The sequence below is a fragment of the Anabrus simplex genome, chromosome 1, assembly GCF_040414725.1.
Source record: "Anabrus simplex isolate iqAnaSimp1 chromosome 1, ASM4041472v1, whole genome shotgun sequence".
Classification (NCBI taxonomy): Eukaryota; Metazoa; Arthropoda; class Insecta; order Orthoptera; family Tettigoniidae; genus Anabrus; species Anabrus simplex.
The window spans coordinates 828,113,475-828,131,476 of NC_090265.1; the positions used below are offsets into that span (position 1 = coordinate 828,113,475).

Below are 18,002 nucleotides of genomic sequence, written 5' to 3' on the forward strand. Positions count from 1 at the left end.
GGAATATAGAAATTTTATAGGAAAGTGTATTTTTGGCTCCCATGGTCAACCCTGATTTTCTCTGTTGTTAATTTTTGCGAGAAAATAAAACTGAAAGCTGTTCTGGAATTATTTTTCCAGTTCATATGAAATGTCTTGCACAATTGTCATATATTTAATGTATTTTGAGGCATTATATTTTTTAAAAATAATTTAGCATGGAGGATTCGGAGAGTCGCTCACAGTATTATCAGTGAAAAGGTTATTATAATGAATACGAGATAAATGTTATTATAGATTTAATTTGAAAGGTTGTGGTTGTGCTTGAAAAATAAGGGAATGGATGATTATATCACAATGTTCAATTTATTCTTGAATGAGTACAATCTAAGGCTCCTACAAGTCTGGGAATATGTGATAATTGATATACATCTTGAATGATTTTTGTCACACATGAATGAAAATGAAAATCCACAGCCTGTTTCCAGTCATTCGACCCGGTCAGGAATGGAGAAAGTAATGTAATATCTTGCCAGTGCAGCGAGAACTCTTTGCTCAATTCTAAACGCTCTTGTCTTGCACTCATGAGTGTAGTCACCGACAATTACATGAAAAGAGTCTGAAGCATAATATCTAAGAACTAAAAGGTACTCCTGCACTGGAGGCTCTAATAAGTTATAATCTTTAGTAAACTCTAACTCTTCTAGTATTTTGTTCATTATGGCTTTGATAATTAGGTACCTATCTCTGTAGAAAACTTTCTTCTGACAACTCTAAAGAGCATCTTTTTCTTAGTATGCTTCTTCAGTTTATAGATAGTTTTCATGCAGCGGTATAGCTTCAAACGTACGTCTTCTAGATGCTGTCATTTTGAAGTTTTTAACAGTTGTTAAAAGATTTAACACAGGGCTGGTATCATGTTAATTTAACACAAATATTAACAATTGGTCAGTGTTAAAAATTTTTGAACTGGGCGAGTTGACAATACGGTTAGGACTGCGCAGCTGTGAGCTTGCATCCGGGAAATAGTGGGTCCAAACCCCACTGGTGGCAGCCCTTAAGATGGTGTCCCATGGTTTCCCATTTTCACACCTGGCAAATGGTGGGTCTGTACCGTAATTAACGCAATGTCGCTTCCTTCCCACTCCTAGGTCTTTCCTATCCTATTGTCGCCATAAGACCTACCTGAATTGGTGCGACGTAAAGCCAATTGTGAAAATAAAAAATAAAATTTCTTGATGGGATGGTCACTTTTTGTTAAATTGTGTGTTACATCTACTTAACAGTAGTATTAACACTTACCATTAGTTGAAGAAACTGGGCTGTAGTCTGTTGGATTTATGCCATGTGAAATGCGACAGACTGCTGGAAAACTTGATGTTAAATATTCTGGGCCATAAGCACAGTCTCATCTTGGATGTGAAGCTTCCATGGTCTGTTAAATCACTAGTAAGTTTTTTCTTCCAGGTTGAACCTTAGTTTTCTTTATATACCTTACGTACAGTTTGCCGATGTTTCAAATGCATTGGAATATTATTTATGAAGGGGGCTGATGTACCTCCACTTGATTCACAGTAATCAGTCTCCCCAGATAGATTAAATCAATTAACATGAGCGGTATTAATTAATTTAATTGCATGTTTATTTAAACTTTTATTCATGTCAACACTTTGGATCCAAAGCTGTACCTTGATATGGATTCTTTGTTGAAATGATTATTTTATATATTTTAAATTCACATTCTTGTTTCAGCCATGTATCCTAGATTTTGTTGAAATTGTTTACTGTACCTTTGACTTTATTTTACTATAGCTCTAGGTCCAGTCGCCTTTACATTCTTCTCCTTTGACCTTGCCTTTTCCCTTTTTATTTGGCTACCCTCTCACTTATTCAATATAATTTTAAATATATTAGTGAGAAAATAAATATTTGTGCTTATGGTATGTGGAGCAGGGTTTTGCAGAGCTTACATGCCAGCTGGAACTATGGAACTAGGAGGGCAGAGGACATGCAGAAAGCATTGCAGCAGTACCTGCTGGCTGCAGCACCAAAGATCTACTTCATGGGTATTTTCAAGCTTGCAGAATAATGTGTGCAAAGAAATGTAGATTATGTAGAAAAAGTCTTTTGACTGCCAGTAATTCTAGCTATGATATCCTTTGCTGACTTTTTCTTTTGCAAAATCATTATTATTCACATTATTTGAATGTAGTTACTAGTTATAGTAATTGCTTACACTGGTTAAATGTAAGAAAGGGAGTATATCGTTAACTTTTCCAGTATAAATAAAACCTCTTATATAGTATTTTCTTTTCTTACCGGGCGAGTTGGCCGTGCAGTTAGGAGCGCGCAGCTGTGAGCTTGCATCCGGGAGATAGTGGGTTCGAACCCCACTGTCGGCAGCCCTGAAGATGGTTTTCCGTGGTTTCCCATTTTCACACCAGGCAAATGCTCGGGCTGTACCTTAATTAAGGCCACGGCCGCTTCGTTCTCATTCCTAGGCCTTTCCTCTTCCACCGTCTCCATATGACCTATCTGTGTCGGTGCAACGTAAAGCAACTAGCTCTTTTCTTTTCTTATCTTATAACACTCATTTTAGTGTACACAGCTCTCATAATGTGTTGTTTTTTTTTTTTGTTTTTTTTTTTTTTTAAAACCTCTATTCATAAATATTATCGTTGTATTATCATGAATGTTTTACATAGTGACTGCCACAAATCCTGTACAGAACTCATTTTTAGAATGTCTTCATTATGCATTTAGATTGTCATAATGTGAAGGTCAGGTGTCTTCAGGTGTCTTAAAGGTAATATTGAGAAAAATACAATTGGAGCTTTCACAAATTTTCGGCCTTTGGGCTGAATACCCATCATACAAATTTTCTTACCACTTGTACAAAGTTTTCATGAGATCAAGTGGCAAGACTCAAACTACTGCATAACTTTGTTTGTTAAGAAGATCCATAGGTTGCTCAAGTCAGAACATAGAAATGCAATTTTTACACCACACACTTTTGTTCAGCTCTTCTATAAAATTTTCAATGCCGACTTTGGGTCCCTTTCTGTACAGCGGGTCACATATTGTGAAACAATTTTCTTTAAACCTGAAATTATGCTTTTCTCTGTATTGATGTAAAATTGATGTGATTTGTGATTGAAGCAGAAACTTTTATTGTTCAATTTTTTTTTGTAAATCTTCATAATATTGTAGGTAACCAATTTCATTTTTCATATTTACTGATTACCGTATTTACTTACTCATTAACCATGAAATATGCCTTTAACCTGTCCATAATTTCTCTTCTTTAGAATGGGTGCCCGTGATGAACTGTTTGACCGACGAAGTACTCTGTTGGTTGAACTGCTTGAAGCCTCAAACATACTGAACAAAGCGACACCACGGTCTCTTGCCTTGCTTGATGAACTTGGGCGTGGAACAAGCTCCTGTGATGGTGCAGCCATTGCTGTAGCTGCTCTTCATCAGCTTATCACAAAGGTGAAAAGAAGTGTGTTCTATTTTATAGTTCATTTTATCATTTTTACTGCTGCTGGCGGTCCTCGTCATCGTCATCATCATCATTTCTTCACTCCAGCAAGCTGGGTGCCAATGTGTACAAGCCTCCTGTAGTTTGTCCTGTCCATCCACAGATGTTGTTCAGATATGCAATGCTTGTTTATATTTCTAATTTCAAGGGCTTTGAAAATCTGCTTCTCCTAAACATCATGAGGTCTTCCTCTTGGTCTCCCAGGAACACTGTGGTCGAAGTATGCTTGAGGAATCCTATCAAGATTCATTATTTTTATGTGACCATACCATTGCAATCTCTTCTGTTTTAGGGTTTCCAGCAGGCTTCTTTCTAATCCAAGCTGCTGTCAGATATCCAAATTCCTTATTTTACCCCATTTGTTGTTCCGACAAGAACAGAGAAACTTAATTTCTTTTGCCTAAAGACAACTCTTTGTTGGTCTATTAAGTGTTGCTTCTTCCAGACCATACGTCAATATAGGTACCAGATATATTTTGTACAAGCTGATCTTGGAAACTAATGGAAATGTTTTGTTCCAAAGTATTTGACGTACAGTATGATAGAATTTGGAAGCTTTCTGTATTCTGTTGCTAATCTCTTGACATATGGTATTTTCTGAGGACAGAACACTACCTATTTACTGGATGTCGCCTGCAATATCCATCTCCAATTCTTAGATGAACAGTTGGAGAGTTTCTGCTCATCACCAAGCCAACTGTCTTGGTTTTGCTGATTCTAAGACCTAAGACATGAACAAGATAAAGAAGTAAATTAAATCATCATCTTTATCTAGAGATTCTTCTAGCAGGCCAGGTACGATTTGAGTGGACGATATGCCTCCATCGAACTCTAACTGATCTGTGAGTGTGCCACTCAGCACTATCTGCAGCAAGTCAGCTGATTCGTGTGTCATGAGCTCGCTGTTGCTGCGATTCAACTCAATCATACAGTTGGATGAAGGCTCCATTTTCACAGGTGCGGGCGAAAAACCTGCACCAGGTCTCTTTGGAGGCCATATGCCATTATTATTATTATTATTATTATTATTATTATTATTATTATTATTATTATTATTATTATTATTATTATTGTTGTTGTTGTTGTTGTTGTTGTTGTTGTTGTTGATGTTGTTGTTGTTGTTGTTGTTGTTGTTGTTGTTGTTGTTGTTTCACACGTAATAGGCTGATATCAGACCACGTGAAGCATTCAGGACTGCTTGTACTTCCAGTGTTCTTTCATTTGGTCACTAAAGGCCCTCTTCCGTTCTTCGGTCCACTTCGGCCTTGGTGCTTTAGGTGCTGCATTCTCTGGCATTACTTCCCACTTGTATATCTTGTGCCTATAGATGTTTTTGTCTGCAATGTCCGCTGAATCTACCTGCGCCCTTCCAGATCGAGTTTTACTTGCGTCATCCATAGTGTAGTGCTCTTGACCTCCTGGATGTATCTGAGGATTTTGAACATAAGTTTAGATTGTGGGAGTCTGCTTACGTGTTCATAAAACTTTCGTTGCCTTTTTCGGATGGTCTACTGTGTGGTTAAACAACCTCTCTATGGTATCCCTCAAGTGAAGCCTGTACCCTTCATTTGTGAGCTTTGGGCCGATAATTTTCTGATGATTTTTCTTTCCTCTTTAAGTAGGTTCTCTAGATCACTTTTGGTGTGTAACATCAGGGTTTCACTTGTGTATAGCTCTTTTGGTTTAATCACAGTGTTGTAGTGATGAAGTTTGGTGGAGGTGGGCAAATACTTTTTGTTGTAGATACCCTGTGTTTTGTATAAGGCTCTCTTCATCTTCAGTAACCAAGTTTTCTGTGCAATTTTCTCTTTTCCGGTCAGTTCGAGCACTTCATCTAGGTACTTAAAGTGTGAGACTCTGTTGTTCTTGCCATATTTTGTGTTCAAAACCGATATATGAAATTTTTTTCAGAAGAAATCAGTATTTTGGTAGATTTGTAGGCCTACTTTTTCTGCACACTCTTTAAGTACTTCTATCTGTCTGATTGCAGTGGTTTCGTTATCTGTTATTAGTGCCAGATCGTCCGCAAAAGCAAGACAAGTGACCTCTAGTCCATCCTTGCTTCGTCCTAGTTGCACTGGCTTCCAGTAGTTTTGTATCTTCAGCTCTTTCCCCCATTCCTTGATGACTTTATCTAACACTAGGTTGAAGAGGAGTGGTGAAAGACTATCACCTTGACAAACGCCTGTCTTGATCTCAAAAGATTCAGATATTTCCCCCATGAATTTCACTTTAGATGTCGTGTCTGTCAATGTCTGTTTGATCGGGCGCAGTGTCTTGCTATCCAAACGTTGTTCTTGAAGGATGTTGAACAACGACTAGTGGTCAACAGAGTCACAGGCTTTTTTGAAGTCAACAAAAGTACAAAATTATGACTGGAGTGGTCCGGAGGGCTTTGATTTTCAAAGTAGTCTTTAGGTTAAAGATTTATTCTGCTCAAGAGCGACCAGGGCGGAAGCCTGCCTGGTATTCACCGATCTTATGTTCCAGCTGATCCTTTGTCCTTTGACGTAGGCATGCTGAAAGGATCTTGTAAATTACTTGTACTAGTGAAATACCCCTATAATTGTTCACATCTGTGTGGTCACCCTTTTTGTGCAGTGGGTGTATCAATGCACATTTCCATTATTCTGGCAGCTGTTCTGATATCCAGATGTCTGTGATAATCTGCGTGAGTTCTCTAAGTGAGTTGGTCCGAGGTTTTTCAACAGTTCAGCTACTATCCCGTCTTCCCCAGATGCCCTGTTGTTTTTTAGTCTGAGGATATGTTGGTGGATCTCCTCTTAAGTTGGAGGTGAGGAGTCAATATGTCTCTCTTTGGATTCTTCCACCTCGAATCTTACTGTGGGCTCCGGACAATTGAGAAGTACTGAGCCAGCACCTGGCAATTCTCCTTATTCGTCAGTGCCAATTTTCCATCATTTTTCCTAAAGCATAGATTCATTGGTATGTACCCTTGGATGTGTCCTGCAAACGTCCTGTAAAAGTTCCTTACTTTGTAATTGCGGAAGTTTTCCTCTATGGAATCCAGCTGGCCTTCATATATTTCCTCTTGGATTGTCAGATGATTTTTGTGGTTGTTTATCGTGTTTCATTGAAAACCCGTAAGTTTTCTGGGTTTTGTTTGCTGTTGTATTTCTGGTATGCCAATTTCCTGGTGACGAGTGCATTCTCGCAGTCAGTGTCATACCAGGGATTTTTGGTGTTTTTCCTAGGAGAAATGAGAGATATTATTATTATTATTATTATTATTATTATTATTATTATTATCATCATCATCATCATCATCATCATCATCATCATCATCATCATCATCATCATCATCATCATCATCATCATCATCATCATCATCATCATCATCATCATTATTATTATTATTATTCCAACCTGGACGTCTGAGGTATATATCCTGGTATAGTAGTGGTGGTGGCGGTGGTGGCGGTGGCATTTTTTTTTCCTCAAGAAGTGCAGTACAATTTTTGTTGTGCCCTTGTGCCTTTTCTGTCAACCATGTTTATGTTATTCTTTTTTATTTCAGTTCTAAGATGCTTTCTTGCAACTCATAACAATGGCTAACAAGCAGCATACATTTAATAAACTTAGGCTAGGCAGTGAAGTGTTTCCCAAACTGAGTGGTTGGTTGGACATATTGGTAAATAATGCATCTTCAGCATATTGTAATATGGGTAAGCATGCAGTCACTTCTCATGCTAAACAACCTACTCCTTTAAAATACATGAAAGCTAAGTCTTCCCAGGCAACATTTTCTTTCTTTGCAAAGAATACCTCTACTCCATTGCCACTTGAAGATACGCAGCCAAGAGTTACCACTACATCCACAGTCAGAAAGAAATTAGCAGTGCTAGGAAGAAGTCAAACAAATTTAAAGACTTTCGATGTGAATGAAGATGATGTTACATCGGCTGAAGCCACATGAGCTCTCCAGGTTTTCACTGGAAAGATGTCTCTCAGCTCTTGTGATGAAACTTCTGCAGCATTCAAAGCAATGTTCCCAGAGAGTAAAATTGCTCAAAACTTTACTATGGGCAAGACTAAGGCTTCCTGTGTTATAAATAATGGATTAGCCTGATATTTTAAAGAAAGTTCACAAAATGACTTAAAACAGTGCTCTGATTACGTTGTTTGTATTGATGAATCGTTAAAAACAATAGCAAATGCTGAACATACGCACATCGTAACATATGCATATGATACAGTCATTTATGTAGAGGGTGATAGCTGGAATCTCGTCAGACAGAGAACAACTCGAGCACTGCTTAAAGTTAAAGCATGGTTAGATAATAATGAATTATTTTTAAACATTAAAAAGACAAAATTTGTGAATTTTTCAGTAACAGATACACGGAACAATTTTAGTGAACTAACTGTACACAACATCAACTGTAAATTTAATTGTAACTGCTACAAAATTTATAAAGTAATGTTAAGTATTTGGGATTATTAATTGATTCGAACATGAAATGGAAAAGTCACATTACCGATTTAAGAAAGAAAATCAGAAGAACTGCTTATATATTTTACATTTTAAAATACATATCCAGTTTGAAATTGTTAAGAGTTTTATTACGCTTTAGTTCAGTCTATTCTTAGCTACGGAATATTGGCATGGGGAGGAGCCTATAAAAATGTAATCAATAAAATACAGGTTGTTCAAAACTTTATATTACAAATAATGTACCAGAAAGAAAGATTATACTCAAGCAGTCAATTATATGCTGAAGCAAATATTTTAAATGTAAAACAGCTCTATGCCCTTGAAATATACAAATATATTAACAAAAACAAAAATATAATTGAGAACATTAAACATGAATATTCAACACGCAGTAAGATGTACCACCGTTGTATGGTATACAAACCCAAACTTAGCATAACAAAGCGCAATTTTTCGTACTTCGTTCCAGAATTAATGTCCTTTCCGGTTTTTTACAAACTACTTCATTAAGTCAGAGAATGAGTCTGAAGTGTCTTAAATCCTTTGTAATGGATAATAAAACTGTTATTGAAGAAATAACTAAATGCGAATATCACGTCATCATATTAAATTTCTATTTGATGCTCCACCCTGTGCTGTTGATCATACCTATCATTCACTCATACCCATACTCGTACTTCAGGCATCATTTTAAAATATATTTCTCTCTATGTAATTAATATTCTAAATTACCACACACAAGGTTGGACCTTACGTGGTATTTTACTGATATCTACTCAACTCTGTTGAGGTTGGTGTGATTTTGTTTTGTATAATAATAATAATAATAATAATAATAATAATAATAATAATAATAATAATAATAATTTATTTAATGTGTGCAAGAGATAGACAAGTTCAATTTATTTTAAGTATTAATATGTTAATACTAATACTACTTCTGTAATATATTATGTTTAGTTACAAAATAAATGTTTCTCAAGTAATAATGTTATTAAAAGAGTTATGTATCTAAGAAACAGAGTCCTGTAAATATGTAAACAACATAATGAGTGAATAAATACTACTACCACTAAACAAATTTGTCCAGAAAGGAAAAATAGACTTGTGTGTAAGGTTTTGGGAAGTAAATCTTTAAAATGTTGCAACAAGGTATTGGAATAGTGTATTTTTAGGCAGGGCAACTGTGGATCACTTATTAGATGGGTTTTACATGGACTCTTCTTACTTTTAGGAAATATTTTGCAAGTCTCAATGGATGGGCCGAATGTTAACCTCAGTTTTATTAAGAACTTTAAAATCATTTGCAAGTGCTAAACCCTGAGGGCAAATTTCTTCTTGATATAGGCATATGCAGTTTGCGTACAGTGAATGGGAGCCATGAAAAGTGGGATCTCCAAAATTGACTGAGACCTTTTACATTTTTTCAGGTGTCTGTGGAATCTTTTTAAAGATATCCCTGCTCGACGTGCTAAATATACAGGCATAACAACAAGCACCACATTTCCTTACAAGTTCACTGTATTAAGATGGTTGGAAAATGGATGCTGTGTTGATCAAGCGCTTACAATATACAATCACATTGACAAACTTGTGAGAGTACACTTAAAAAATCAGAACAAAAACCTTCAATACCTTAGAGAAGCTGTGAAGAATCCACTACTTAACCCAATCGCATCATTTGACGACCCTAGCTCGTCATAGTTACTCGTGGCATATGAATCAAATGACGAGCTCTGCTCGCGGCGATGCACAGCTGTACATCAATCCATATAGTTCAGTCACTAACCCACAGACGCCACTTGTATGCATTCTGAGCTGAAGTTTACACATGTGGCTTCGGTTTTTTCCCTTTCACCAGGTTCTCGCACACTTCCGGAACAAGAGATAAGAGAATCTTTATTCACATAATTTCGCTCTTGTCAGTTGCCATCATGGCGTCAAGCAGATATGCTGGTGTTGATGAAGAAGGAATACGGAAGCTAATAGTGTTCTGGAGAGTGATATTGAAGGCAGTGATGTTTGTGACGACGAAATAGACCCTGAAGTCCTTAGTTCGAGTACTAGTGATGCGTATAATAGTTCAGATGACACGGAAAGTGAAGCAAATAACGACGGTGTGCCGAGCCTTTTGAAACGAGCTCATACCTCGGCACAGACTAACTTGACTGACTGGAACTGGACAAAAAGTGACAATAAACCTGTTGTACATAAGTTTAGTGAATACAGTGGGGTTAGCGAAAATTTATTGAAAAAGTTTGATACGCAGCCACTATCTGAACTCTCAGTTTTTTGTGAATACATGAACCCTTTGTTTGACAAAATATCTGTCGAGACAAATTCATATGCAGCAAAACAGTTGAGCAATCCTGACAGAAAAAAGTTGAAAGACGATGACAAATGGTTTGAGACTACACCCGACGAAATTAGGGCATATTTTGCGTTAGTTATACTAATGTCACAAGTGCGAAAGTCAAGAATACAGTTATACTGGAGTAAAAATAGGTGTATAAACACTCCTATTTTTCGTGAAACCATGAGCAGGGGAAGATTTATTATAATTTCACGATTTTTACATTTTGTTGACGATGAACAAGTTGATAGTAGTGACAAACTAAGAAAGATTAGGCCTATAATACAACATTTCTGCTCCAAATTTTCAGAATTATATTTACCTTCACAAGACATTGCTCTAGATGAAAGTCTAATGAAATTCAGAGGCCGCCTTTCATATGTCCAGTGTAATAGGTCTAAACGTTCTAGGTTTGGAATAAAAATTTACAAAATTTGTGATTCAAGTTCTGGCTACTGTCTGTCTTTCAAAATTTATGTAGGTGATGATGTAACGGATCCAAGTCTGCCAGCAAGTACAAACGTTGTTCTCAACATGTGTGAACCCTTGTTAGGCTGAGGACATACATTGTTTTTAGATAACTGGTATTCTTCCCCAGATTTATTCAAAAGGCTACATGACAAGCAGATGAATGTAATTGGAACTGTTAGACAGAACCGAAAAGACATGCCTCGCGATATCAGTAAGACGAAACTAAAACGTGGAGAGTATGAGACGTGGGCTGCCAACAGTATGTTGTGTGTGAAGTGGAAAGATAAAAAGGATGTTTGCTTTCTCACCACTAAACACAAATCAGCTGACATGACAGGGACAGGCAAACTCAGACGAAAGAGAGGACAAACCCCGAGGGAAGAAGTGATAAAGCCCAAGTGTGGCCTTGAATATCAGAAGGGGATGGGTGGTGTTGACCTTCAGGATCAGGTTACAGCTCTGTTCCCCGTCATGTGACGCACAGTGAAAGGATATAGGAAAGTATTATTTTACCTCCCGGATATGTGTATTTTCAATTCCTTCACTGTGTATCACAAGATCGCTGCTAACAGAAAGACGAGCTACACGGACTTCCGAACTAGCATTGCGCAGCAGCTACTAGAGACTGTTCAGTTGCCGGAGTACTCGGTTCGAGGTCGACCTTCAGCGAGCACCACCCCAACCAGATTACAAGCTAAATCATGGGCCCACTTTCCCATGCGTATTCCCCCTACAGAGAAGAAATCAAAAGTCACAAGAAGGTGTGTTGTGTGCTACAGCCGGGGTAAAAGAAGCGAAAGTTGCTGGCAGTGCAAAAAGTGTGGCGTAGCTCTTCACTTAGAAGAATGTTTTGAGGTGTACCACACCAAGCAGACGTACTAAAATAGCGGCATTGGTAAGTTTATTACTTCTTTATTATGCATGCAAATTTTCAGAAAAGAATATTTACTGGTTGATTTTGTATGATTTTCTAAGTAACAGTGTGATGACGCCGGCCGGAGAGCGGTATTTAAATGTGATTTCTTAGTGAACTCCTATGGTATTTAAATGTGAGGCGAATGGGTTAAGGCAAAATTAAGTGCTTTTAGAAGTATTTTGTCAGATGTTGAACCTTTCCTCCAAAGATTTCAAAGTCAGAATCGAGTTTTATCGTACCTTTTTGCGTCGCATGAAGAACTTATGAAAAACATAATGATGAGATTTGTTAAGTCTGAAAAGATAACTGAAGCAAGTACCATATTTTCTCGCATAATTAACTCCCTTGCAAATTTACGCATCCCAATATTTTTGGATCCAAAGTGGAGGAAAAGAAATGTTCACGTATTTGGCGCACCCACTTCTTCGAACATCCATCACGTAGCTCCAGATGCGTTTTGAAATAAAGATGTCAACTTCTTAAGTAGCAGCCTTCCTGTTGTGAAATTGGGCATTCCAAATACTGGGCAACGTGCTGTTATCAGTTGATAGGAAATACCACTGCACTAATTCAGTGAGAGAATCAGTGCAGAAGTGACTTGTGATGCTCTATTCCACTCTGGTACAAACATATTTTATGAGTGTTTCGAGTACGGGACATGCGTTTTCTGTGATCTCAGAATTGTTTATTAGTCCATAATGAACAAGTATTCGAGTAGTACTGCATCATATAAACTCGCGGTGATCAGTTACACCAAAACATACGGGAATAGGGCAGCGGACCACAAGTATTCAGTGTACAAATGCAATGTGCGCTACCACGGTAACAGAGAAGTGCACTTCAGGTGACCAACAAGTCTCGCATAGCATTTCACGGACAAAAAAGCAGCAAGTGTCCGCAAGTAGAGGAGGATCTGCTTAAATATACGATTTCTGTACGCAATATTGGATACGCCCTTTCTTGCGAAATGCTGTATTTAAAGGACAAGAAATAGCTGCTGCTCATGGAATCGGTGTCTCGGAGCTGGATGATTAACTTTATGAGAAGAGATGGGTTTTCTCTTCGACGAAGAACAATATTATGCCAAAAAATGCCAAATGATTTCAACCAAAAAGTAATTTTTTCATAGCTTTGTGATTGAGAAGCGTAAACCCCCCATCACAACAGCCCCAAAGGGCCTTGGCCTACCAAGCGACCGCTGGTCATCCCGAAGGCCTACATATTATGAGGTGACGTGTGGTCAGCACGACAAATCCTCTCGGCCATTATTCTTGGTTTTCTTGACTGGGGCCGCCATCTCACCATCAGATAGCTCCTCAATTGTAATCACGTAGGCTGAATGGACCTCGAATCATCCCTTAGATCCAGGTAAAAATCCCTGACCTGGCCAGGAATCGAACCCGGGGCCTCTGGGTAAGATGCAGGCATGCTACCCCTACACCGCGGGGCCGGCGAGAAGCATAAAGTAAAGGAATATTTGATCTCCCAAATAGGAACCGCAGGTCAGACACCTATCAGTTTCCATATGCCGCAAAGTCAAACAATCGATAAGAAAGGGACATCGAGTGTTATCGTACGCACTAACGGAAGCGAAAAATAACAATTTACTGCAATGGTTGCTGTAACAGCTGATGGCAGAAAGCTTGCACCTTATGTTGTTCTAAAATTAAAAACAATGCCTAAAGTAAAATTTCCACGTTCGTATCCAAGACAAAGGGTGGATAGACACGTCATTTGTACAAGATTGGATATGAATGATTTGGGGAAATCTAGCAGGGTTCCTCTTTCGATGCCCGGCCCTTCTCGTGTTGGACAGTTGGACAGATTTTTTTTTGCTAGTATGTCATTATTGTATACTTGCATGAATTGTACTTTTATTAGTTCAAGTTTTTTTCACTTCAGGTCGTATTGTCAGCTCGTAATGGGAGAGTACACAGTACTTCAAACCCACGTGTCCAAATTACCTGATGTACCTTATTTGACTTTTCAGAAAAAATTTCACACCCAAATTTTATGCCAAATGAGTTGAACCAATTGTTTATATTTTATTTGAGTATCTTTTAAATGTAAATGAATTGTAAATAATTTTTAAATATCTGAATTCCTTGAATAATCTATGCATCCAAAGTTTTTGCCTGTATTTTTCGTCGGAAAAGCGTGTTCAGTAAAAAGGTGGGTATTGGTTATGCTGCCAAGAGCTTACTCAAACAAATTAAATGTTCTGAAAAGGAAAAAGTTGCTAGTAAAAATGAGTTCAAAAAATCACCATGTTAGAAAAATTTGCAGAGAAAAGTCCTCTAAGATCACATTTAGCAGGGGGTCTCACTGTCTTAGAGCCTAAAATGATATTGCTCAAATCCAGTTTGGCAATGGAAAGGATTGATGTAATTCTTGAAAACTTGCACAACCATACAGGAATATGTGATAAAAGTGAATGGAGCCACAAAAAATTGACTGGGACCTTTTTCATTTTTTCAGGTGTCTGTACAAAAGGCCAAACGACAGTTCTATCTGCTAACCAAAGAAGCTTAGAACAATGCAGAAATCAACAAGCAAATGAATGACTTCATTTCTAAAAGAACGGATGACTTGTTATTGGATGAATTTTACTATGCAGTCTTTTAGGAGATGATGAGGAATATGAATATCTGTGGTCTGTAATGAAACTTTGTGTCATTTTATCCCATGGTAATGCATTTGTTGAGACAGGCTTTTCTGTCAATAAACATTTATGAGTCGAAAATCTTTTAAAAGAACCACTTGTGTCCCAAAGAATAATTTTTGATAGTGTGAAACACGTTGGTTATTCAAGGAATGTTGCTATCAATAGAAGTACTGTATGCTGACCTTGATCCGTGCTTCAAGTAGAATGTATCAGTCATACCTAGAAAAGGAAAAAGAAAACGAATTAGAAGAGGAAAAGAAGAAATTCGAGAAAAGGAAAATCGAATTACAATTGAAAGATTTGGAGGAAAAACAGAAAAAGTTAAAAGTCGAAAGAGAAAAGCAAGATGCTGTAATTGAAAGGAAGAAAATAGTTCTAGAAAACATAAAACGAAAATAGTAATCTTTTCGATAAGTGCAGGCTTTTAGTTTTCTTTCCTATCTTTCCTGACTGATTTGTCTTCAAATTTGAAAACTGTTTTGAATATAAACCTAGACCAATTGGAATTCATTATATTCACCTACTTTCGAAACAAGTTAATTGCTTTTGATCTCGAGTGCTTTCGATCCACATGAAATAATATTAGATTGTTGTGGTAAAATAATTTTAATTTCGTATTTGAATTACTTTATTAATAAGTTAGTTCTACTTTGTTCCTTGGAAATGATAAGATAAAGATATATGTTAGGCCTACATGTTACCTTTAAACAATTTGTTTATATATAAAGTGCTACGAATGTAATTGTTTTTCTGTAAATAATTGAAAAAAGGAAGTGGAGAGAGAATTAGGCCAGCTCTGGGAATGGTGGAGTCTGCAATTTCCTTTTTTTTCCTTTTAAAACATGCTGTTCAACGAATTAACTTGCCACTCAGTTTTCGTAAGTCAGGGAAATTTTTCTTAGTAGGTCAGGGAAAGTCAGGGAAACTTGAGAGAACATTTCTGTGGACACTGTGTATTCTATATTTTGTTATGGGCTTTGTCTGTTATTGACCCATGTCAGTCAGTAGTGATGTTGTACAGAGTTTTGTGTTCTGCTCTACAGCCAACCATTTTGGCTGTCTTTTTCCACTACCTTTATAAATGTTCATACCCTGCCTGACAAAAAAAAGTTAAGCACCCAGAAGGAGTCGTTGAAAGTGAATAAAACTACAAATGCTAAAAACCCTGTGTCTTTATTGAACTGATAACAATATGGGATGAAAGAGACAAGGCTGTTGACAGTTACAAGTGGAATGTTGGCGGCAGGTCAGTAGGGTGTCGCACCCTCGCCCCCGACCGTAATACGTGCCCTTATGTGGTTCGGAATAATGTCAGATAGGCTTTGGATCCTCTCCTGAGGCAAGTTCACTCACAGTTGTTGCAGCTATCCCTCCAGATCCTGCAGTCCCCTTCCAATGTCATCCCACACGTGTTCAATGATGGAAAGGTCCGGGGATCGTGGTGGCCACGGAAGGACCTCAGCATGCTCTGGGCAGTCCATAAACACACGTGTTGTGTGTGGATGTGCATTATCTTGTTGGAACACTGTCCCAGGGTACTGTGCCATAAGGGGTAGGACGTGCAGATGCAGAAGCGATCAAAGTCTGCCGAAGCACTATTAGAGGTGACCTAAACGCATATCCTATGGCTCCCCACACCATGATGCCAGGGTTTATGCCTGTGTGTCTTTTCACAATATGGGCAGAATCTGCCCTCTGCCCTCAACGCCGCCAAACCCACACACGATGGTCATCGGAGGTTATGAAGAAGCGGAACTCATCGCTGAACATGATGCGACACCAGTTGTCTTCTATCCATGCCTCCCGGGCAAGGCACCCCTCCAAACGGTAGGCGTTGGTGTTCTGTTGTCAATGGCAACCAACGCATGGCACGGTAGGACCCCAATCCGGCGGATGCGAGTCATTGAAACACTGTGTGGGAACTCGCAGGATGTTGTAGAGTCTTCAGTACATGTTCGCTAATGGCGGGTGCCAAAGTTATGGGATACCACAATACTTGGTGCACCATAAGACGGTCTTCCCTCGGGGTAGTGTTTCTTGATTGAACCACACCTGCACGGCGTGATTGGGTGCCCTCATGTAGTCACCGAGTCCAACATCGGGCCACTGTGACATCTGAATGGCCTACATGCCTGGCAATTGCACGACACGATCAACCAGCCTCATGCATTCCCACAATGCGGCCTCTGTCAAATGCTGTCAATTGGTGGATAGTCTGTCTACTACATCAGCGAGGCATCGCACGTGCTTCGTATTATACGTAGTCCTTCTGCACGTCTTGCTTAACTGTCTCACTCACAGCAGTTGACTGGTAACAGCTTAACAACAGGATGGTGCCATCACGAATGCACTCTGGTGGACGTTCTACACATTACAGACCCTTGTAAATCTAATCGTTTACTCACACATTAATGGAAATGGGATAATATTGGACCACTCCTTCTGGGTGTTAACTTTTTTTGTCAGGCAGTGTATATTGCAGTGATTGACTGGTTTTCACTACTTACTGAGTGAGTTGGCCGTACGGTTAGGGTCACTCAGCTGTGAGCTTGCATTCGGGAGATAGCGGGTTCAAACCCCATTGTCGACAGCCCAGAAGATGGTTTTCCATGGTTTCCCACTTTCACATCAGGCAAATACTGGGGCTGTACCTTAATTGAGGCCACAGCCGCTTCCTTCCCACTCCTAGTCCTGCGTTTTCCCATCGTTGCCTTTCTGTGTTGGTGCGACATGAAGCAAATTGTAAATACATTTAAAAATTCACTACTTACAGTGCAACTATGTATGATGCCGTGATTATTTTGGACTCAGAACTGAATCCTTCACTCTCTCGATACTGTCATGCAAATTTTATTTATAATTTCACAGGGTGTTCCAATTAGTTTTTTTTAAATTCTAACTGCCTTCTTGTTACTTTAAAAGGTGCGGTGCTTAACTCTCTTTGTGACTCACTATCCATCCGTCATGCAGCTGATACCTGAGCTCAACTATCACATGGGATTCCTACTTCATCCTGCAGGTGAGATTTTCTTTTCCATGTTGAAAATATTTTATTTCTTCCTTTATTAAAGTCCATGTGTACTGAACCTTTATAGGACTAGCTGATGATATATCGTCAGTGACAATCCTTACCAGAAAGACCAACTGATAATAATAATAATAGTAATAATAATAATCATTTGGCCTCAGCTACCGTTTGCAGACATTTCGATTTGACGCCATCTGGCTGTCTGCTCGTCAGTTTCGACGTTCCGGTTTACTCTGTCTGCCATCTAGCGGACCTAGAGTAAACCGGATCTCTCTTGGGCATCTAGACCAACTGATGATGTATCGTCAATGGTCACACTGACTAAAAAGACCACCTGTCGATATTTTGTCAGTGGAATAAATGCTATATGTAGGCCAAATATTTTAACACATGAATAATATGATGCTATATTTTGGGACTGTTAAATTAAGATAGATTAAAATTTGATTGAGTGTGAGAGTCAAAGCACGAAATAAACACCAACAAGTAGAGTGCAGCACATCTAATGCTGAGCGCCAGTCCGCGCTAAACTTATGGCCGAGCTGTGCAGTCTGCTGTTGCCGTTTCAACATAAACCACATGGGGCGGCA

The 18,002-nt window shown here is 38.5% G+C and overlaps 1 protein-coding gene across 3 annotated transcripts in view; it reads left to right on the plus strand.

The window, feature by feature from the left end:
* LOC136857586 (DNA mismatch repair protein Msh3) overlaps positions 1 to 18,002 on the plus strand; it is a 168,941-nt gene that overhangs the window by 104,928 nt on the left and 46,011 nt on the right. For all 3 annotated transcript variants that reach the window (XM_067136364.2, XM_068225244.1, XM_067136365.2), the window contains exons 15-16: positions 3,288 to 3,474; positions 17,307 to 17,403. In XM_067136364.2, the coding sequence (XP_066992465.2) occupies positions 3,288 to 3,474; positions 17,307 to 17,403 (284 nt within the window). The remainder of the gene's footprint in view (positions 1 to 3,287; positions 3,475 to 17,306; positions 17,404 to 18,002) is intronic.